The 23,253-nt window shown below is 43.9% G+C and overlaps 3 protein-coding genes across 5 annotated transcripts; 1 reads left to right on the forward strand and 2 right to left on the reverse strand.

Annotated features, from left to right (window-relative positions):
* The first annotated feature begins 2,598 nt into the window (after positions 1–2,598).
* On the forward strand, positions 2,599–11,253 carry LOC120712705 (copper-transporting ATPase PAA1, chloroplastic-like). Of its 3 annotated transcripts, none has more exons than XM_039998563.1 (17): positions 2,600–3,219; positions 3,970–4,023; positions 4,128–4,281; positions 4,828–4,902; positions 5,023–5,300; positions 5,565–5,795; positions 5,975–6,073; positions 6,188–6,337; positions 6,738–6,884; positions 7,273–7,323; positions 7,399–7,571; positions 7,846–7,978; positions 8,319–8,416; positions 8,633–8,870; positions 9,843–10,046; positions 10,205–10,285; positions 10,641–11,253. In XM_039998563.1, the coding sequence occupies exons 1-17, from the start codon at positions 2,761–2,763 to the stop codon at positions 10,896–10,898; spliced, it is 2,883 nt and encodes a 960-aa protein (XP_039854497.1). In that variant the 5' UTR covers positions 2,600–2,760; the 3' UTR covers positions 10,899–11,253. The 3 variants fall into 3 exon arrangements, with proteins under 3 accessions (XP_039854498.1, XP_039854497.1, XP_039854499.1); XM_039998565.1 differs by having other exon boundaries at positions 3,134–3,219; positions 3,959–4,023; XM_039998564.1 differs by lacking the exon at positions 6,738–6,884 and having other exon boundaries at positions 2,599–3,219.
* Positions 11,254–12,297: 1,044 nt separating this feature from the next.
* On the reverse strand, positions 12,298–15,912 carry LOC120712708 (serine/arginine-rich splicing factor SC35-like). Its single transcript, XM_039998567.1, has 8 exons — positions 15,703–15,912; positions 15,526–15,604; positions 15,359–15,438; positions 15,197–15,263; positions 14,050–14,121; positions 13,497–13,742; positions 13,249–13,417; positions 12,298–13,159 (listed from the first exon to the last, which is right to left on the reverse strand). The coding sequence occupies exons 1-8, from the start codon at positions 15,776–15,778 to the stop codon at positions 13,154–13,156; spliced, it is 795 nt and encodes a 264-aa protein (XP_039854501.1). The 5' UTR covers positions 15,779–15,912; the 3' UTR covers positions 12,298–13,153.
* A 750-nt stretch (positions 15,913–16,662) lies between these two features.
* LOC120712706 (transcription factor MYB93-like) lies at positions 16,663–18,404 on the reverse strand. Its single transcript, XM_039998566.1, has 2 exons — positions 17,980–18,404; positions 16,663–17,825 (listed from the first exon to the last, which is right to left on the reverse strand). Exons 1-2 carry the CDS (start codon positions 18,110–18,112, stop codon positions 16,975–16,977), a joined length of 984 nt encoding a protein of 327 aa, XP_039854500.1. The 5' UTR covers positions 18,113–18,404; the 3' UTR covers positions 16,663–16,974.
* Positions 18,405–23,253: the final 4,849 nt, after the last annotated feature.

The following is a 23,253-nucleotide window of genomic DNA, read 5'->3' on the forward strand; positions in this document are numbered from 1 at the left end:
GGCGGCGGAACTGGTGCGGCGGCGGCGGGTGGGTGGTGCAGAGCGGCGAGGTGATGCCGCGGCTGCGGGGTGGCGCGGCGGCGGCGGCTAGGTGGCGCGGAGTGGTGGGGAGGCGCGGCTCCGGCGGGAAGGCGCTGCTCCGGCGGGGACGTGCCGCGCCGCGCCGGTGGCTGGGGAGGCACCGCGGCGGCGCGGCGAGTCGCGGGGCGGTAAATTTTTTCTTTTTATATTTGTTTGATTCAAAAAATTTAACAATTTTTTTACCCAAGCTTTTTTTATTTTGGAGGCAAAAAATTTCTCTTCAAATTTTTTTCAATTTTATTTCGTAAAATTTTGTCTTCCCTTTTTTTCTATCTCCCCAAAATTTTCCTTGAAAATTTTTCTTCTCTCCTAATCTCCAATTTTTTTCTTGAATTTTTTTTATCTCTCCAATTTTTCCCTTGAAACTTTTTTCTATGTCTCCAATTTTTTCATTAAAAAAAATTCTTATTATTTTTCTGGAAAACGACAAGAGAGTTATGCCAAAGATAAATAATGAAAATAGATTTTTAGAGTATACATAAGATATAGAAAAGCTGTTAAAGAGTACAGACATACAAAAAATGAATTTTATGCATAAAGATTTTCAAATGATAATTTAGAGCATGAAATTTAGAAAGGCTCGTGGATATGGTCTAAGGTCGACCTAAATTAGCTTCACCCCTCGGCGCAGCCTGCGCCTCACGGGCGCCGCCGCCAGCCCGGCGACCCACACCGCGCGGGATGGCAGTTCCCACTCCAGGCCTGGCCTGGGTCTGGCGGGAGCGGGAAGAGGACGGGGAGGGCCCGCGCCCGTGCCTCTGCGTCCGCCCTGTCGGAGCCTCGCGATGTCCGGGAACTTCGGGAGCACAGCAGCGGGCGGCTTCGGCTCCGGCGGCGTGGCGTCGTTCCTGAGCCTGCGGTTGGGGTCTCCGATTGCGAAGCGGCGGGTGGAGGTTGGCGGGGAGACGGAGCCTGGGCCGTTGGGCGGAGTATCTCGCTCACCGGCGGCTCGACCTTCGACGACAGCCCGAGAAAGAAGGCAGTCGCGATTTTATAGCTCTGGTGAAGGATTCAAGTCGGGAATGGCTCAAATGGATCGTTGAGGTTGCTGTGATGCCGGTGGTGCGAGGAATTGGATTGGTTTGGCTTGCTGATGGCGAATTTGACGGCGGAGTGAACTCTGTTTGTGGAGCCCCTACTACAGGAACGTGCTCTTGTTTGGGAAAAGCAGTTCTGCATTGGGCAGGCTGAGCAGCAGGATCTTGCGAGGCTGTGACCTGCTGCAGGTTCACCACCTGCTGCCGCCAGATGCACATGTGCATCGATCGATTGGAGGTAGAAGATGTACAGTTTGGGGTATTTTTGTCTCAGTTAACAGAGGTGATGGTTAAATTAGAGTAAAATGCACCGTATGCACCTGAACTTGCAGCACTATGTTAAATAGGTCCATAAATTTAGAAACCAGATATCTAGTCCCTCGAACTTGCGAACCCGTTCACCCCAAGTACAACCCAGTTTTGGATACCTTGCATGGCACTGTGCAGCCGGGATTTGCTACCGTGACCCCAGATTGCTACAGTAACTGCGGTTTTATTTTTCCTTTTCTGATTTATTTCGACTAAACCTTCGAAAAATCATGATGCTTCGATACGACATCGGATGAAGATGATTTTTATATGAAAATTGTAGCCCTCGACGAGATCTACAACTTTCTAGTTTTGAATTTTTTCATTTGACAATGTTAATGTTAAGGTGCTCAAAAAAATTATATAAAATTACAGCACAATAATAATCACGTACTTTTATTTATCATATTAAAAAATTAATTAATTATATAAAATTATAGTATCATAATAATCACTACTTTTGCTTGTCGCAAAACTCCCCCACGTGGGGTGGGGGCAGGGTTAACCTAACCGGTGGGAACCGGTCCGGTTTGACCGGTTACCGGTCAAACCGGTCCGGTCCGGTTCCGGTTCCGGCCGGTACCCAACCGGCCAAAATTCAAATTTTAAATTTGAATTCAAAAAATGAAAAATTCCCAAAAAATTCCTAAAAATACTTCAAGGTGTGATGAATCTAATGGTGTCAAATTTTCTCAAAAATTCATTCATTTAGTATAGTTTGTGGGAATTTAAAGTTAAATCAAAAAAGAAAAAGAAAAAAAATGGGCCGGCCCATGAAGGCCCACCGATCAAACCGGTCGGTAAACCGGTCAAACCGGCCGGTAAACCGGTCAAACCGGTCGGTAAACCGGTAAAACCGGCCGGTAAACCGGTTGCACGTGAGCTTTTGAATTTCAAACCGGCCAAACCGACCGGTAAACCGGTAAAACCGGCCGGTAAACCGGTCAAACCGGCCGGTAAACCGGTCGGAACCGGTTGCACGGAAAAATTTGAATTTATTTGAATTTGGATTTGAATTCAACCGGTTTCCACCGGTAACCGGTCAAACCGGTCCGGTAAACCGGAACCGGAGCCCGGCGGTTACCGGAAACCGGTTGGGAAGTAAAACCCTGGGTGGGGGGCGGTTTCTACAGAACCGTTGGAGCCAGCCTCACAAAAAAATCAGCACCAGTTACCGGCGAGAGGCAGCCGAACACCCAGCACCGCCGCGCCGCCTCCCGTCCCAATCGACAGGACGCAAAACCCACCCCCGCCGCGAGCAATACCAATGCTCCGGCCGCTGCACGCTACGGCCGCCGCCGCGAGCTAGGCCCTGCTAGAAGCCTCCGGGGGGATGGACCCGGCCACGCCCCTCCTCGCGCTCTCCAAGGCCGTCTCCTCCCGCTCCAAGCCCTTCCTCCTCCGCCGCGGCGCCGTCGGTGGCCGCCTCCCCGCGGCCGCACCGCTCCTTCGCCGCTTCCCCGTTGCCACCGCCGCGTCCTCGTCCGCGCCGCGGGGCCTCGGTGTACCGGGCGACCTCCTCCTCTTCTCCCTCGCGCGGCTCGCGATCCGCGGCCCGGGACCGCGGGCCGCGGCGGCGGCGGCGGCGCCCTGGCGGTGGTTCGCGAGCGTATCGGCCGCCTCGCCCCTCGCGTCGGGTGGTCCTCCGCGCGGTGGGGGCGGTGCGGGGAACGGTGATGGTGGGGGCGGGGGAGGGGGCGGCGGGTGGAAGCAGCCGCGAGCTTCCCAGGGGGCGGGTGTGACGGAGGAAGCGCCAGGGAAGGGAGCCGATGTCATCGTCCTCGACGTTGGGGTATGGCTATTCCTACGACTACTACTTGGTTGCTCTAAAAAAAGTAAAAAAAAACATATGTACGGAGTACTACTACTTGGTTGGTCCAACACCTTGTAATGAGCGCACAGGGATTGGCACTGTGATTTGCTTGTAACTGTTTTTCATATTTAAGTTCGGACTGACAAACATTCTCATATAATTAAAACAAACATCATGAATTGTTCAGGTAATTTTCTTGTGTATTCAACTATAAATCAACAAGTGAAGCACCTATGACAGAGCCCGCCGAATTATGTCTTGTGTCGACAACCCATCTAACAGCATTGTGTCTGGGGCAATTGCAAGAATATCCAACTAAACTTTCCTTTTCCATTGTTTTTGTAAGGCAGGTTCTGTACTCAGATTGTAACTCTGATAATGAATGAAGAGGATCTTGGTCATAAAAAAAAACCAACTAAACATGTGACTACCCAGTTTCAGCTCCTTTTTACAGGGGAGGGAACGCAGTAGAGCTCTTTTTGATTAATTGGCAAGTATTCCATTTGTTAAACATGAATACCTGCTCCATTATTGGTGCTAAACTCTTTTAGGTAGTACTTCTGCATCTCAATCGGATCATAATAATAAATAATATCATGCTAATGTTTGTTCTGAATTAATTGAAAAAAATGAAAAGCTGCCATTTCGGTCCATATTGTCCTTACACGCTTCTATTTCTGACCACCTTGTAATATGTAGTTATTAGCCACTTGATTAGTTTTATTGCAGGGAATGTCATGTGGTGGATGTGCAGCAAGTGTTAAACGCATTCTGGAGAGTGAGGTTAGCTAAGTCAGATCTGCATGGATCAAATGTAGAGCTTTTGTCAAGTGCTTATTAGCTCTCTTGTTTTGTTTACAAGTCTGTATGTGCTTGGATTTTTTCAGCCCCAGGTGCAGTCAGCAACTGTTAACCTTGCCACAGAGATGGCAGTCGTCTGGGCAGTGCCGGAAGATTGGGATGCTCAGAATTGGAAGGAGCAGTTGGGTGAGAAGCTTGCCAGTCAGTTGACGACATGTGGTTACAAATCCAATCTTCGAGGTAACCGCTGCTATAATGGATCAAGTATTGTCAAAGCGTAAAAATAATACCTTTTAATCGGGAGTGATGTATCAGTTTGAATAATGAGATAACATTGTTTGAATAAACTAAAATAATACTTTTTTCTCTTCACTAGAAAATGTTGGCTTGGTCAAATGGCCATAAATTAAAATCTCTTAAGAATTTTGACACCCTTCTGGACATTGAATGAAAAGATAATGGTACTTCAAGATTCTTGTTGCTTGTCAGGCAATCCTGTCTTAAGATACATGAATACTAAGTCTTCTTTGTTCACATTGTACAGTCTACACTTTAGCACAGATGACATGCTACATATCTCCACATCAGCTTTGCCCTTTAGGGCTTGTTCGTTTGAAGGGGATTGGAGAAGTTGGAGGGAATTGGGTGGGAGGGATTAAATCCCCTTCAATCCCCCTCAATCCCCTTGGGGAGGGGATTGACCAAACAAGCCCTTAGTTAAATGAAACCTTCCCCAAATTTATTGCCGGTATATTTAGTCTCATGCTATGTCTATTTTACCTGCAGATTCTTCAAAGGTCAGTTCACAGGCAGTTTATGAAAGAAAGATGCATGAAAAGCTTGAACAACTGAAACAAAGTGGTAAACTTTTTGGATGACAAAGTTACCATCAATTTGCAAGCTTCTCCCACTCCATGATGCTTGTTTTATTAATATCATAGTTCCAACTTTATAACTGACATGTGCTGATCTTTCTTCTAGGTAGGGAACTTGCTGTATCATGGGCATTATGTGCTGTTTGCCTTCTGGGACACATTTCCCACCTCTTTGGAGTTAATGTGCCATTGATGCACTTCATTCATTCCACTGGATTTCATTTGTCTCTGTCAATATTTACATTTGTCGGCCCTGGTCGAAGACTAATAGTTGATGGCCTAAAGAGTCTCTTCAAGGGGTCTCCGAATATGAATACACTGGTTGGTTTAGGTGCCTTGTCGTCCTTTGCAGTCAGCTCAATTGCAGCCTTCATCCCAAAGCTGGTAGGCGCTACTCTTTTTTTTTCCAGAAAGACTTCTATTATTGGTCTGTTGCATGCCGCATGATATCCAAATAAATCCAAGAAAAAGTGTTGGGAAGTTCATGATCTTGTAATCCTGCTCCGCAAACATTGTCGAGCAATTTCACAATGCAAGTTCCTTTAGTTACACTCCAGCTCTGTATAATATGTTTCGTTAGTTTGCATCGCATATGGTCTTAATGTGCCAATAGTTTGTTTATATCATTTGATTTGATTTTTCCTGCAGGGGTGGAAGACATTTTTTGAGGAACCAATTATGTTGATAGCTTTTGTTCTTCTAGGGAAGAATCTTGAGCAGAGGGCAAAGCTTAAAGCTACCAATGATATGACTGGACTGCTTAATATTCTGCCCTCTAAAGCACGCCTAATGGTGGATAACGATGCTGAGAAATCATCATTGGTTGAAGTCCCATGTGATACTCTTGCTGTTGGGGACTATGTTGTAGTGCTGCCTGGGGTGAGTACGATGTACATAAACATTGGTGATATTGGAATATGGTTTTTAGTATTTTTTTTGTGGCAGCAATTAAGTTACATATTCACATCGAAATTCGTCCTTACGTTGGAATTTACTATGAATGTTATGATTCTCGCACTGGTCATGTTAATATGATCCTTTGCTTATTCATCATATAGGATCGCATCCCAGCTGATGGTGTTGTCAAAGCTGGAAGGAGTACAGTTGATGAATCAAGTTTGACAGGTGAACCTATGCCTGTAACAAAGACAACAGGGGTATGCATCTCTAAATTCCTTTTTTTTGTTATCTGGCTTGCTTAATTCAAGTGATATCCCAGTATTAGCATCTTCATATGGTGCTAAACAATGATGATTCTACTCCTTTCTTAGACAGAAGTATCAGCAGGAAGTATCAACTTGAATGGTAAACTCACTGTTGAAGTTAGAAGACCTGGTGGTGAAACTGTCATGTCTGACATAATTCATTTAGTTGAAGAAGCCCAGACAAGGGCGGCCCCTGTTCAACGATTGGCTGACAAGGTATATACATATTTGCACATATGAACTGATTCCTAAACCCATAATTATGATTAATATTTAAAATGGTTAGTTCTAAACCTGAGCTTGTAAAGCACTAGTCCCTTTTTAGATACTCAGTGCATTCCATTTCCTGTTATACTCAGTGCATTCCATTTCCTGTTAAGTTTCTGATCAGTAGAAATTTTGGTTCTTACTATCTCATGTTGGTTTTGTGGAATTTATTTAATTTTCATATACTGTATTCTGGGCGTCACTGCTGGATTATGGCTTCTATTGGTGGTGTTTTTCTGTGGATGGGTTTGGTGATAGTCTTAGAGAGCCTATCCACATCACTATTGTGACATGAGTTAGTAATAGTTTTACTCTGTGATTTAATGTCAGTATTTTTGTTACACGGCAGGTTGCAGGGAACTTTACATATGGAGTCATGGCACTTTCCGCTGCTACTTATATGTTCTGGAGTATTTTTGGTTCACAACTTTTACCTGCTGCTATCCAACATGGAGGCGCAATGTCTTTGGCATTGCAACTTTCGTGTAGTGTTCTGGTAATTCAAGGGACATAGGAAATTTTACTTTTAAATGAATGGAGTTTCAAATTCTTTATGTGTGTGAAAAAGTGCAAATTCTTTCATTGAAAATGATTACTTTCATAAAGAAGGAGATGTATGAAATGAAGGGATGGATTACATGACTCATTTTAGGATTCATGTGTGTTAAAGAAGACTTTAGTTGCATGTTGATGCTTTCAGGAGCCACACGATAGTATGCAAAATCCCAAGCAATTTCTTATGTTGAGTTTTGATATTTGTTTATGTTGGATTGCTGTGTGCCCTGTTCTTTCTATAGAGAATGAAAAGCCATTCCATTCAACTCATATTTTGGTGTCTATTATGTAAATGGACTATACCTCTTAGCATTGATCTTCGTTTGCAGGTAATTGCTTGCCCTTGTGCTCTTGGGCTTGCCACACCCACTGCTGTACTGGTATGAAACAAATGATATGGCACTTTTATTTTAAATATGTATGGCATCGCTACTTATTCAGGTACCATTTTCCAGGTTGGTACTTCATTAGGTGCAACAAGAGGACTACTTTTACGTGGTGGGGATGTTTTGGAGAAGTTTTCTGATGTTGATGCTGTTGTGTTCGACAAGACTGGAACTTTAACAATTGGTAGACCTGTGGTAACTAAAGTAATAGCTTCCAGAGACAGGGGAGATGCAAATGCAAAGTTGAGTATCTCTTATGTACTCCCTTTAATTTATATTTTGTACTTAATTACACTAGGTTTATATTCTGATATACCTGGTTTGGACGTTACATTTGATTGAATACCTTTCTGGAAAACTTGCCTGTGAATAGGATGCAGCATCATGCAAGTTCCAGTGTATTTCCATGGATAAATTTTATATTTTTCATGTATTATGCTGGGTAAAATTTGTGTTGGATTAAAAATGAAGATTATTTCTGAGATCTTCCTGTTGACAAACCACATTCGTCATCAGGGATTTTGGGGACAACCAATGGACAGAATCTGAGATTCTGAGTTTTGCTGCTGGAGTAGAATCAAATACTAATCACCCGCTTGGAAAAGCCATCATGGAAGCCGCAGGAGCTGCCAACTGCATCAGTATGAAGGTAGTCATAGCAGAAATGCACAATTAATGTGAGCTTAGAATGACCTTAGTATGAACTAACTGGGTTTTGTACAAGTCATATGAAGCTGTTTCAGGATAAATGTTTTTTTCACTTGAGTTTTGACCATATCTTCTGAACTGCTATCACATAGTGAACAATAAGTTATCTCCCATGCTTGCTTCAGATTTCTGCCATATTTTCTTGACACATAGTTATCTTTATTTCATGCTTCTATGTTGGAATGGGTATTCCATGTTTTTGTCTTACCATACTGTTTATTCACTTGCGTTAAACTTGATCTTTCTGATTGTTTGGCCTTTACTTGTGTTTTTTGTAACAGGCAAATGATGGATCCTTCATGGAAGAACCAGGATCTGGTGCTGTGGCTACCATTGGTGAGAAACAGGTTGCTGTTGGAACATTGGATTGGATTAGAAGGTACAAATTCTACAGCTATGCCCTATGCTAAATTCACTAACAATGTGGTCACTTTTAACTGTCTCTTCTTCCCATTATGCCTTATGTCAGCGATGTAAATTGGTTTGGAGCAATATGGCAACTATCTGCTATTCTGCTCCAGTACACTAGCTATGGCATGCATGATTGTATTATGCCATTGAAGTTCGTTCCCTAGTTAAAGTTGCAATGTTTCAGGCATGGTGTTGTTCACAACCCCTTCTCAGAAGCAGAGCATTTTGGCCAGTCTGTTGCATACGTAGCAGTGGATAGTGCTCTAGCTGGTCTAATTTGTTTTGAGGATAAGCTCAGAGAAGATTCTCGTCAAGTTATCAAGACCCTATCTGAGCAAGGAATTAGTGTTTATATGTTATCTGGGGACAAGGAAAGTGCTGCTATGAACGTGGCTTCAGTTGTTGGTATCCAGGCAGACAAGGTAATATCAGTTAAATTCTGTTAATACATTTTGTTCTTGTGAATGATAAATCTTTCTCATATTGCCATAATAGAGTGGCACAATGCTCTGCGGTATATGTCACTAAAGTAACCAGAAGAACATATTACAGGATGGCATTAAACTAACCAGAACATGATATAGGTTCCTTGCTGTCTCTTTTGCTGTTATCTGCACCAAATATCATCTCTGCAGATCTTTGAGATACACTGCTGATTATGGTTTTATATTAATTTCATGAATGCTGCAGATATTTTACTTATTATTTTGAAGTATCCGAAATATATGAATGCATTTGTCATCAAGTTATCATGTCATGCACTCCCTCCTTTCGTTTTTCATAAAGCATGCCTGTATTCCAAGATACAAAACTTCTTAATCTTCAAACCAAGGATTAGCCTAAGAATTTGTAGATTACTGTACAAATGTAGTACAATTGGTTCATATTTGAAGTATTTTCTTATTATGTCAATTTCATGGACATGAATAATATAATTTATGGGTTATTAATGGTCAAAGTGTACCCTCAAAGATGCCCCGGATCAAACTGCACATTACATTTTGGATAGGAGCGAGTAGAACAAAGGATGTAACTTGCAAAACAACAAATATGTAAAAATCACTTAAATGTTACTCTCTGTTCTCATTGCCGTCTGCTTGAAAGTGTTTTCCTCGTTGTGATGGGCACACATCCCTACTTCATATGATTATAAAAGAAGAGCACAGTTTAGAATAGTTCATGAGTTTACAAAAATGAAAATAGGTGGAAGCAGGTTCGTAAATAGATAGCCAAGCTATCTGCCTGGAAATCTGGTTGGAACTAATTGCACCACAAAAGGCACCGTGTTAAAAAAACTTTGTTGTCTCTTTCATTTGGATCGTTTTTGTTAGCATGATTTCCTAATTACCATCTCTATTGTTTGCTTATCTGTGTAATGTGGAAAAATGTGTTAGGTTCTTGCTGAAGTTAAACCACACGAGAAAAGGAAGTTCATATCAGAACTTCAGAAAGCTCACAGGTTAGTCGCCATGGTTGGTGACGGCATTAATGATGCTGCAGCACTAGCTTCAGCTGATGTTGGAATTGCAATGGGTGGAGGTGTTGGGGCAGCTAGTGATGTATCTTCAGTTGTACTTATGGGCAATAGGTTATCCCAGGTAATTCTTTTACAGTTTGGAATTTTCCATAGCAAACCAAGTGACCAAAAAATTGCAATATTCTTTACATTCAACACCCTTTGTGCCTGGTCCCCTACCAGTATCATTCATATTTTTACCTTGAAAATCCATTCTGATTGTTTCTCACCTTGATGCAGCTCGTTGATGCTTTAGAATTGAGTAAAGAGACCTTGAAGACGGTGAAACAAAATCTTTGGTGGGCTTTCCTGTATAACATTGTATGCTTCTATCTTATCTCTTTGACTCGGCTCTTTGTATCATGGTGACAGATTAAATATTTTTCTAGAAAACGATCATTTCTTCTTGTTTTCACATTTTTGGAAATTGTTTATAGAAATAAATCAAATAATATGAAGTAGAAAAGAGAACAAATTAGTTCCACAGTAGTTATAGATTCTGCAATGTCTGCCATATCTTTAGTGTGTTATAGGCTGTTAACTATACATCATCACCAACATGCTCGTGGACTTGAATTATAAATTTCTTTTCATGTGTATTATCAACTTAGATTAGAACTATAGGGCCTGCTCTGCCCTCTGATTGCTTGACCTCATTTAGTTAATTACTTTGCAGGTTGGACTACCCATTGCTGCTGGAGCATTGCTCCCAGTTACAGGGACGATCCTGACTCCATCAATAGCTGGAGCACTAATGGGTTTTAGTTCTGTCGGTGTGATGGCCAACTCATTGCTTTTGAGGGTGAGACTGAGTTCAAGGCAGAAGCCAACCAGACAGGCTGAAGCCAGGCAAGAGCCACGCAAAACCATTTCTACCCTTTCAGATACTAATGTTGAGGCAGAGAAAAATTACTCCTCGAAATGGAGTACCTGACTGGGTGGTTCAAATATCAGAACATATTCTTCATTTGTTCATGAAGATTTAAACACGCTTCATTAACAAGGTAACACGGGCCACAGGAATCAAGAAGTACATAATGGTAGGGGTCCAGTGCCACAGCTTGCCAAACGAGTATGCATAGAGCAAGGTTGGATAGTGTGTTCTAGCTTCTCTAGTTCTCTCGATCATTGATGGCAGTCGTCAGTTGAACAAAGCAAGCAGATGAGATAACCTCCCGCATTTTGGTGGTACTTGCCCCACTGTCCTACAACATTTCACAGCCTAACGCAGGGATTTTGTTTTAACGAGCCACCTGTGCTGTAATTGTATTTGCATTTCTGTTCTGCCTTGCTTTTGTATGCTTCTTTCGTTCATTTTTTTTCTCAGCCCTCTAAATTAACACATTTACTCGTCATGCTGTTGTGCCTACACGTAGGATGAGAGGTCACAAGTTAAAATTCAGGTGGCCAAACATCCATCTGCCTTAGACCCTCTATTTTCAAATAAAAAATTTCAGTGAATCTATAAGGTACCTTTTAAATCCTTAATTAAAACTAACTGGACCTCACGCAGCTGGACCTAGCGGAAGAACAGCCATGACAAGTGACAAGACAGAAAATTGTTTGCAATAACCAAACAGTACTTTAGTATTAAAAGTCGCGTTAATGTAAGAGAGCTTGTTAGGTTCGCGCTAAACATTACCACAGCAAAGGTCATGCGCGCCATGATCTCCTTGGCTGATGTTTGATAAACTTCCGCAGTTGTTTGCCAGTGTGGCTTCAATTTTATCGTACTGTTTTGCAGCCACAACTTCCCTAGTTATGGTATAAGGCTAGGGGACTGGTTCCTATCTATAGTTGCTGTTTGCCACCTTTTCTTAGACAAATGCCCCCAAACATTTGGCTACTAGTATAGCTTCAAATTTGTGGTCCATGCTTTCTTTGGCATCAACAAATTAACTAAGGTTAGCTATGGTGAAGCTAGGCACTAACCAAACAACCCCAAAGCCTCAAGCCCAACTAAACGTACTACAAAGGATAACAGGCTATTCAATTGATCTGGCACCATGGTTGACGTTACATGAAAAATACTTGGTATTGTCTATTTCAAATAGTTTGCTTTAACAAAAAAAGAAGACTGTACATGAAGACTTTCATGAAGTATAACTATCTAAAATAGTTTACATTAACAGAAAAAAAATACAAAAACAACATATTACAAGCCATGCTCGCCAATCATCAATCAAATGTCTTGTATAAGGACACTTTAGTAGAACTTCGGTTAGCAAATTTCGGAGTCAACTAGATGGTCAACTGTGCTCTGGTATACTACCATAAATCATTACCAGATACACACTATTTGAGAAAAAGATAACACTTGCACAGATAAAACATCTCTCTGAAACCTCTGATAACTGCAACCAGAGCATTTGGTACAACAGCTTTGTGTTCACAAATTAGGAGTAAAACTAAATACTATAAAATATGAAAACATCATGATAAGAGTTAAGGCATATTAGTTTGGCCCACCACCAACCATGTGATCAACAAGACAACACATACTCGACACCTTCCTGTACAGAGAATATTAGCAGTGTGTATTGTTGCCACTGTGAGTACACCTGCACATCTCGACACATGTTCCAACTAGAACAGCTGGCAAGCATTTGCCGAAGGGGGAAAAATGGGGAACTAAGATGAGAGCTAACATTATGCAGCAAAATTGTTACCAATCATGAGGTCCATCTGGAGTGTCATGATTTGACTCGAAATCTTTTGAGCAAAATTAAAGAGACTAGATTACCACAGTCAGCAGCATCTGCATCGGTATCGATACAACATCAGCATCGCCGCATCATCAGCTGCACCATCACGAACATCGACACCAATGACAAAGACTAACAGCTAGAACATCATCCACCAGTTGGTCCGGTGCAATATCGTTCTACCAGTAAACAGCAAGCCATCTCACGACCAGATAACTAGAAAATGCACAAATGTTTTAACAAGTTAATATGATGGTATCAAGAAGTCTAATGCATATAAAGTAGATGCAGTAGATGGGCATGAAAACACAATATCGTCGAAATACAAACCAACAGCATAACTTTAACAACTGGAAAACACAATTCTAGAAACCATATAGTACTAGCAACCTTGAATAGCAGTTGGGTGCTACTCCCATTGTGCTCAATCAACGATCTGCAATCCCACGGAGATTGTTCTTAGGCAACACCAGATCAACAAGCTTTACTCCTGACAACAGATTTTGCTTTCAAAAGTTAGATACTAAACAAATGCATGGGAGCAAAACCACATAACCATCACTTTGGCATCAATCTAACCTTGCTCTCACTGCCTGGGCTACGGGAGCCTGCATGCTTTGGTGATGGAGAAACACTGCGTGATGGAGGAAAATCTTTTCCATTGGTGTGCTTTTCAGGAGTGGGGCTCCTCCTTGGTGGTGAGCTTTTGCAATTGCGAGGGCTAGCACTGCGCCGAGCAGGTGAAGCACTGTTGAAATACATTAAATTAGAAGTTGCCAACATATAGAAAATCCAAATGAAGGAATTACGGAAGGATATTGAAGCACCTATGGTATGAGTGGCTTCTACTCCTGCTTCTGCTTCTGCTTTTGCTCCTACTCTTGCTCCTGCTCCTGCGCTTATCATCATCTCTTGCTCTACGATGACTTTTGTGGTCCGGACTTGAACTCGGACTTCTGCTTCTGCTTCTGCTTCTGCTTCTGCTCTGGCGACGATAGTCCCTGTCTCTATCACGCCCATGCCTTTCTCTGCTCCTGCTGCGACTTCGCCTCCTATGTTCTCTGTCTCTGTGCCTGGTTAAAGTAATACATGCAGTATAAGTTGCCTAGCATATTGATCTAAAACACAAGGATGAAGGCAATTACGGATATGCTACATGGCTATATTAAGAAAGTATGCTTCTCTGCAAGAAAAGCAAAAGAAGTGTTTAAGCCAAAAGCAGTGTTCATGCTAACGTCTAGTTTTAGGGAAAGTCGTGATTCATGAATACAATGGACCTGGAGGGAGGGAGGGAGAGCAACTGGGGCAAAAGCAGGGAAAACATAAATCACAAATTTTATGTAATAATTCTGAAAATGTAGAAGGAACTAAGGTCTTCACCTTGGCCTTGGACTACGGCTTCTTGACCTGTCTCGTGGTTTCTCAACAACCTCTTTGACCCTTCCTTTACGGCTACATAACCAGAAAGCAAAGCAGGAGATATGATGACTCAATTCAAATAAGTAGATGATAAGATAAATGAATGTATACATTCTCTTGCAACATTGTTTCATGAGATAAATAAAAGGAGAGAAAGAAATCTGCATTATGTACGAGACTGGAATTTATTCCATTGTTTACAGTCAACTCAATGTAAAGGTTTGGACATGTCCAACGAAGGCCTCCTGAAGCGCCGGTGCGTAATGGGGTTCTTGAGCGGGTCGATAATGTAAAGAGGGGTAGAGGTAGACCTAAACTGACGTGGGATGAATCGGTTAAGAGAGACCTTAAGAATTGGAATATCTCTAAAGAGATAGCTTTGGATAGGAGCGCTTGGAGACTAGCTATCAATGTGCCTGAACCTTGAACTTATTTCTTTCGGGTTTCATCTCTAGCCTACCCCAACTTGCTTGGGAAAAAAAGGCTATGTTGTTGTTGTTGTTGTTGTTTACAGTCAACTCAACAAACTGATTTACGCAGGTTACCACGTGATTGCATATGCAAATTAAATATTGACAAACTGGATGCACATAATGAAGTTTTTATTTGGTGGCATTTTGCAAAAAGGAAAACAAAGATATCTATCTCAAATCCAGATAAATACAATGTCCAACTCTTCATACAGATTACTAAACAACTGATTCTCTCAACTTATTTCCTTTATCAAAAAATATACAGAGAAGGACAAGAGTTTCCTTGATTTTGTGTTTGGAGCCTCTTGTTAAGGGCCAAACTCCAAAATGTCCATTCACATTATCAAGACTAAATGAATGAAGGCTGAACTAGTATGCTCATATGCTCATATCAGATCAAACTAAAATATGTTTGGGTACTATACTAATATAATGTAGATAATCAGTAATACAACCGTAAACATGAAAACTAAATCAGACACATGAACCTTCCCTGTTGCTAGTATGTAATTAGTTTCACATCAAATCAAAAGCGATTAACAGCACATGAGCTCAACATGCTTCACATGCTCTTATGTTAACAGAGCAAACACCTAGCTACAAGCATGTCACAAGTAACAGGGTATCAAACTCACATTGGCTCAGCATTGGGGCCGTACTTGGCAAACTGCACCATGATGTTCCTGCCATCCACATTTTTCCCTGCCACAAAAAAAAAATCAAAGTTCAGCTAGAATTATTAAGAGAAGCACAAAATCCCCCACAAAGAGAAATAACAAAGAGAAGGCGCGGTGCACCATCAAGGCGATCTATAGCCTTCTGCGCCTCGTCAGCGTACTTGTACCGCACGAACGCGAAACCCCTCGAGTCCCCGGTCCTGAGAACCACCAAAAAGTTCTGAGGAAACATCCATCGAACCACGACCCGACACGTTCAGGCCGCCAGGGTTAGGCGTGGTCCTCACCTCCGGTCCCTCGGGATGAAGACGTCGACGACCTTGCCGTAGCGCTCGAAGAGCGGGAAGAGGTCGTCCGCCGTGGTGCCTGCGAACCGAAGGAAGGGTTGGAGGAGGCGAAGGGAGCGGTTAGCGACAGGGGGCGCGCGCCGGCGCTCGTGGGGACTAGGGTTAGGGCTCGCTCACGGAAGCTGATGTTGAGGACGAGGAGCGAGAAGGTGTCGCGGATGTCCGGCGGCCCCGTCCTCCCGAAGTGCGACATCTCGGCTCGTCCCCCTCCTCCTCCTCCTCCTCCTCCTCTGCAGCCGCCGACGCCTAGGGTTTAGCGCTCCGCCGCGGCGGGGTTGGGGAGGCCGGGAGCAGGCGGAGTCGGGCGCGGGCGGTAGACTGGAAGCGGGTGGGGCTCAGCGATAGGGAGAACTTATCGAGTCGGCTCGCGCTTTCACCTTTTTTTTTCATTTTTTCCCCTTCCCCGTTTGCGGCGTGGGCCTGGGCTCACGACTTCGCCCGCGCAGGCCCCGCGCGCCTCGGCCCGTTAATTTTTTTTTTCCCGCGCGGGGATTAGGTGGTGTGATCAGTCTCGGTTCGAGCATCTCTTTCCCTTTCAGCGCGACGTGAGCTTGCTCAAAATTTCCCTAGCAACCGCGACCAACTCCACCTTCCGTCGCACGGGCAGCCTCGCCCCCGGCTCGCTCGCCGCGCGGATATAATACTCCCCACGTGTTGCCGCATGATCGGTGGAGTCCATGTAGCCTTCATGCAGTGTGAAAACTGAAAACTGTGGAGTGTCTTCAGTAAAGAGGCCGGCTCTGATCTCCTAGCGTCAGTGAGTGAATCAACTCGTACCTGCTCGCCAGGAAAAAACGGGGAGAAGGATCGGTCACAAATATGGGTTTAAATTTATTTTGTGGTTCCTTTTTTCCCCAAAGCCTGGCATTTTTTGGCAGACAATGTGTTGTGAGGGGCATGAGAGTCTCACTGTTAGGAGGTTTGGTCGCCAACAAAGGCCTCCCTGCTTTCGAACTGTTTGGTCAATATCATGCTAAAAGATCAGCAAAAGGAGGTGACTCGTAGACGTGCATTTCGAACAATGTATTTGCATTCAGGAAATGCATTGAGAGACTTGTAGCAATTCTTGTTTCATCATCAGTACAACAAGCACTGTAGTGTGTATTATTTTCATAAGCAAATCTCTCTCTCACACACACACACTCCTCTCTGGGCTAGTGGCAGTATTCAGAGTATAATCTATCCTGTTGTCTGAATGCTCGATGCTCTCTGAATGTCGGATGGAGCACACTACTCCATACTGTGATACTGACATACTGAAAGGGATGCACGTATGTGTATGAGTGTACATAAAGCTTACAAAATTCAGAGGGAGGAGATGCGTAGATCAGCTTGGTGTAGAAGGTACTTCGGTGTACAAGCAGATGTACAGCTAGTATGATGGCGTCGTCATAGGAAATCGGTGATGAAGGGGTCGTCGGGGAAGAACTCCGGCCAAGGGAGCGGGCTGACCGCACCGCCACCGAAGCTGGACGACGCCGTGGCGCTGCACCCGTCGCCTGAGGGGTTGTTCGCAGCGTCGGATAGGTCGGCCAGGGGCGGCAGCGAGGCGCCACCGTGGCACACGAACACGTCGACACCAGCGCCGCCGCCGTAGCTGAGGCCTTGGTCGGCTTCGCTGCTGACGGGCGCCTCGGGGAACGTGCAGGAAGGTAGTAGCTGCTGGCCGCTGGCCGCGGACACCGGGGCGGCGGTGCTGTCTTGCGTCCCCTGCGGCGAGCAGAGGGCGCCGCCGAGAGCCGCCGCCTCGGCGTCGGCCGTGGAACCCGCGGCGGCGGTGGAGGCGATGCCGTCGATGGTGGTGGCCGCGGACTGGAGGAGGCACTGCAGGTACTGGAGCTTGGCGGCCTGGATGGCCACGTCGACGCCGCCGGCAGCGGAGCCGCCGCCGGCCTGCAGGTGCGCGCTCGCCGCCGGGTCCGCGGCGAGCTGGTCGCGGAGCGCGGCGAGCGCGATGAGCTGCGGCAGCGCGGCGAAGAAGTCGGTCCGCGGGCGGTGCGTCATGGGGTCGAAGCCCATCTGGATGAGCCGCTTCTTGAGGTGCGTGTTCCAGAAGTTCTTGATCTCGTTGTCCGTCCGGCCCGGCAGGTGCGTCGCGATCGCCGACCACTTGTTGCCGAGGACGGAGTGGAGGTGCAGGATGGTCTGCTCCTCCTCCTGCGAGAACTTGCCGCGCTTGATGTCCGGCCGCAGGTAGTTGGTCCACCGCAGCCGGCAGCTCTTGCCGCATCTGTTCAGCCCTGCAAATTAAATCATCACAAGCATGAAACTGTTAAGAAATCTCCCATCGATCACTAGAATCACGTAGCTCTATGATCGTCTGAATGCAGCTGCTGGTGGTGTGTAATTCTAAGCTCTCTCTTGTCCAGGTAGAACAGGAGCTGCAGACTGTACCGGCGAGTCTTGGGAGGGTCCTCCAGCTGCCATGGCCGTTCTTCTGGATGTACTGCAGCAGCCTCTCGTCTTCCTCCGGCGTCCACGGGCCCTTCTTGAGGCCACTCTCGTCGCAGCAAGGAGATCTCCCCATGGGAATCAACTGCCAAGCTCAAGTACAAGTGCACGCTCAACGACACCCAACTGAATGATGCTGATGAGTAGCTCGGCGCCTTGATCAAGTAGTGGCCACCGGGCAGCCTGCTTATATACTGGCTGCCGGTACCTGCGACCGTTGTCCCCGCTAGCTCACTAGCTGTGCGGTCTGTGTCTCTCTTGTTATGTGCATCATGGGCTTGCGGTCGCCGTGCTGAGGTGTGTCCGTGTGAAGAAGAGAGAGAGAGAGAGAGAGAGAGAGAGAGAGAGAGAGAGAGAGAGAGAGAGAGAGAGAGAGAGAGAGAGAGAGAGACTTGTCAGTCTACGCACGCAAGAGGGATGGTTGTCAGGTAGAGTGTAGCATGGTTCTTGTCGTGCTGAAAGAAATTGAGGGCTATATAATATGATAATAATAATAATAATAATGTCTACCTGTTCTTCATGCTGACTTGCTCCCAATTCAGACAGTTGCAAGCAAGTAGTACCGGCAGAAGGGTGCTAGCTGATAGTAGTATAATTGTTGTCTCCACAAGGCACACACAAGAAGCTTCTACGCGCCAAAGGATAATAGCCCAGTTGGTTAGTCGCTCCGGCGGCACCCCTCAGGTCCTGAGTTCGACTCCCCGTGGGAGCGAATTTTAGGTTGAGGGTAAAAAAATCTCCTCGCTGGCCCCGTGTGCCAAAGCATTGGTTGTGAGACGGCCGTCAGCCTGAGGACCCTTATATGGCCCAGGCACAGTTCCCAGGGGTTACGTCTCCCAGTGTCAGGACGTGGCCAGGGTTCGGGAATTTTCTCGGTCGGGGAAGCCGATGCTTCTTCTTAAGTTAAATACCGGTGGGGTGGTCTTTCCCCACCCGGCCGAGTTTTAAGAAGCTTCTACGCTCCCCTGATGTACAGAGCTAGCACACAGAATTTTCACTTTTCCCAGCAAAGGGTTCATTGGCGGCACCAACAAACCTATCTGCAACAAAAAAAACGATTTCACTGAACGTAATACAGTAAGTTCTTCAGTATAAAAGGCTGTGATTATCAGGCTCCTAGACACAGTCATGTGTAGTACAACACTGTTCCAGTGTACAGAATAGCATACATGTGCGTGTTTCTTTTATTTAAAAGCATGTAAGCATGTCACAAATTCAGAAAGCAGAGACGCCTTGCGTGCATGGTAGATGCATGGTTGGTTGTGTTGTGTTCAATACTTGGATACTACATGACAACTTCGCATTCTACACACACGCAGCACAATAATAGCACACAACATATAAAATGATTGGCTGAGTTCATGCAGTGTTTGTCATGTAGCTGCTTGGCCTTGTGCTCCCAGGGGTGCCTGGAGAGTTGGAGTCAGGGTGAAGGAACCGAAGGGCTTTTCCTTGGGCTGTCTTTGTCTTGCTCGACGAGAGGAGGGGCCTATATACTCCAAGGTCAGCAGCTCCCCCATCAAATCCAAAGATTTTTCCTCCCTGTTCATGGCTTTGTGAAATGGTTACGGGCGTGTTGCGTCAGGGCAGATTGTTTCCATGCATGCTTTGGTTGGAGGGCCATGCAAGCAAGAACTTAAGATAGTTTCTTCGGATCACCTGTCCCACCCTCCAAACCCCTAAAGGCGGCCTCAGCTGACTTCTCTCTCTCTTGCATCTTTTGATCCTCTTCTTCGCACCTCTCCCGAGACACTGTTGAGTTTTTTTTTCTTCAACACGGCACATTGTCGATTTAGTGTGTATGATCTGTTTCAATGGATCTTTATTAATAAAGTTTGAGATTCAGACAGAGAGAATCTTCTCTGTGACATATTTTCCTACATATTAATAGTCTATATTCCTACATATTTTCCTCCCTTCCAGTTCCAGGACTACTCCCACAAATGATCCAAGATATTCCATGGCTGCTTGTGTGGTTTTGACCGTAGTAGTTAAGTCTCATTTCGAACACAGGAATTCCATGGCTTTCCATGAAATGCCTGCATTGCAGACATGGTCCTAATTAGTAGTTGCTAGTCCAAGTCTCGATCCGGCCGGTCAGCACGCATTGTCAGCCTAGGCCCCGCACTCTATACGGGAAGGTGCATGATTTTCGCTCACAAACGAACTACAAATTGTCCAGTTGCTCAACTAAACTAGGAGCACTAATAAAATGTCAACGACTCAAAATGCACTTGAACAGGCATGGGGCCACGGAGACCTGGTGAACAGCACAAATGAAAGTCAGACCTCAGTACGACAAAGAGGTCCTTGTACATCCCTTGGCCGTATAAAAAAAATTAGTACATCATGCGTATGTATAAAACTGTTGAAAGACATTTTCAGAAAGACAGCACTCACAGAGTTCGCAGCACTCGATCTAAATAGTCCTATATTTAAGATTCTAAGCAAGGTTGCCATTTATAGTCTGTAGACAAGGCTTGAAGAATACACGGCACCTGTCAAGTGCTTGCTCGGTAGATTGTGTCATGCTGCTACCTAGTGTAGAGACCCATATATACGGCATCATTGCAGACCCCATGAGCTAAGGATTAAAATTAACATTGACATGGTTGCAGAAAACTAGTATAATTGTCAAGCGAACAGTTAGCTAGTTGCCAACATGTTTCCAGGTACATCTTGCATATTCTAGTCCAATAACTTAGGGTAGATGCATGGTTCACGTATTGTTGTATGGCACTTCCACGTGTTCAGGTTATATTGGGCATGTAAATCTTTGATCTAGTCATGCATTTCTATCTACTCGAGTACGTACCACCATCACCTGCTAGGTAAGCCACTTGGCAGTAACATCAAGAACAGTGCCTTAACCATAGCAGCAAATTGTTTGGGGCTCGTGCAAGATTTGCAGATCTGGGTGCTCATTATAAAAGGCTGCAGGTGCGTACTACTCCCTTGATGACCTTCTCATCTCAACAAAATGTGTGGATCGAAGGCTTGCCTTTAGGCATAATCCATGACGTCATATAGGTCCTCTTGGCTGCTTGCACACGGTCCAACATGTATGAAAGTTTTCAGAGACTTTCAGTAGCATATTCAGAGTAATGTGGTTGATAATCTGATATTCTGGACTAGATACATTGAACTCAAAAGAAATAAGAATTAGAATAAGAAGGATGTGGTTGTTCTACATTTTAATTTGATGATATGGAATCTGGACTAGACTGAATTGAATAGAGAAGAGAAGAAAAGGTTGGTTATTAATGCATCAAAGAACCTAGTGATGGTTCAATCGGTAGAGACTCGAGTTGAGATCATGTGTAATTCTTGTCCTTGCGACCTTTGCTTCATGCAGCATTATTAGTAGTTTAGTACATAGTGCATTGTCCCTAAATAGACAAGAAGACTGAATTCCAAAATATCTAGCAAGGAAGGGATGGCCAACCTGCATGGCCTATAGTAGGACCCAGAGTTGTTCTTGTTCTTTTGGAAAGTAGATTGGTTGGTTAAGAACTTATATGGTGCATGGTGCCTACCTCTGTCCTCTGAAATGTTTGATCCGAAAAGGCAAACTATGAGATCATAAAAGAGAACAAATGGAAATTATGAATGTTTACCTCAGCAAACTGAATGCCGAGTCCAGTTTATACCCTCGAACTATCACAAAAGTTTGATTTTCAACCTTCAACTATAAAACCGGATATAAAGACCATCCAACTGTCAAAACTGGACAAATTTGGCCCCTTGGGTGGTTTTTCATTTTGTGAGAATTAAAAATATTCAATTTTAAACTAAAATTTCATAAGTAATTCATTTTAAATATAAAAAAATCGAATTGGGTATCAAAAGTTTTCTAAAAATATAAACTAATCTATTGGCATTATACTTTTCAGTTATTCATATCTATTTTTTATTTTCATAATATTTGGTTGCTTGTAGTTGTGTCTATTTTTTTGAATAATCAATATTCAAATAGAGCAATATTAGATAGGTTAAATTTTTAGAAAAAAATTGGTACTAGTTTCAATTTTTTCTGATTTAAAATGAATTAGTTTTGATTTTTTAGATCTAATTAGAATTTCTTTAATTTCTTTAAAAATACAAAACCACCTTGCCCAAGGGCCAAATTTGTCTGATTTCGACAGTTGAATGGCCTATGTTATCCAATTTTGTAGTTGAAGATTGAGAATTAGACTTTTGCGATAGTTCAATAGTGTAATTTGGAATTTTCCCTTAATTATTTGCCAATCAGTCCGAGACCACCAGTAAATCTTATATAACTTTTTGTAAGTTTATGTGGCGGATTACTGGTTGGTTGCAGGATATAGCCACGTCGGCTGCATTTCACACACACACACACACAAAAATAAAGAAAGAATAAAAGGAAAGAAAGAGATAGAGAAAAAAAGATAGTAATGTGGACTGTTCAAGTTCAGTTCTTGAGTTATGAGATAAGTTAAGTTTCGTCTTAGGTAGAAAGGTACTTGTCTTGCAGTTTAGTCTAAAGTCTAAACTGCGTCTTTATTAGTTTATGAAAAGGCTAATTGAGCCAACTAAACCCACAAGAAGGACAGGACCAAGCTAGAAGCAGGGTGGCATGATCAGACACTAAACAAGTCAATGTAAGTCTTTTTTCTCCTCTGCTCCTCCTTTTTGCAAGGCTGTTTCTGTGTGCTGTCCTAAACTTGCATCATTTGGTGTCGGCAACAAGCTAAGGACATAGGAAAAATACACAAAACCACAGTGCTAGAGCCTATTAGACATTAACCAAATGCAATGCTAGTATGCTACAACTGGCTTCTGATATTTATCTATGATTGTCTGCCTGGTGAAGCTTCCTTGTTTGATGGGCTACCCATCAAAAGAAAACTCTAGCAAACAGGTTATATGTGACTACTTGTTCAAGATTCTTATGTCACCAAAGTTTAATTTATAAGCATATATGGTGATAAAGAACTGTAGCAATAGAGCTCACCTCAACTGCCTGGTTCCTTGCAGGTTTGGGTTTCTGATCATGCTACAACTGCTGGAAAGGACTGAGCCGTTTGTGCTTGTCTGCAAAAGAGAAGTTAACTGCTAGGAAATGAAGGCCGGCAGTGATAGAGAATATATGCTTTACTCATTCCATTGGATTTTGTACATTTATATTAGTATACATATATAAACCTCAACGTCCTCCAAATCATGCAAGTTCTTCACTCAAAGCCAAAGCAATGT

The sequence above is a fragment of the Panicum virgatum genome, chromosome 6K, assembly GCF_016808335.1.
Source record: "Panicum virgatum strain AP13 chromosome 6K, P.virgatum_v5, whole genome shotgun sequence".
In the NCBI taxonomy this organism is placed as follows: domain Eukaryota; kingdom Viridiplantae; phylum Streptophyta; class Magnoliopsida; order Poales; family Poaceae; genus Panicum; species Panicum virgatum.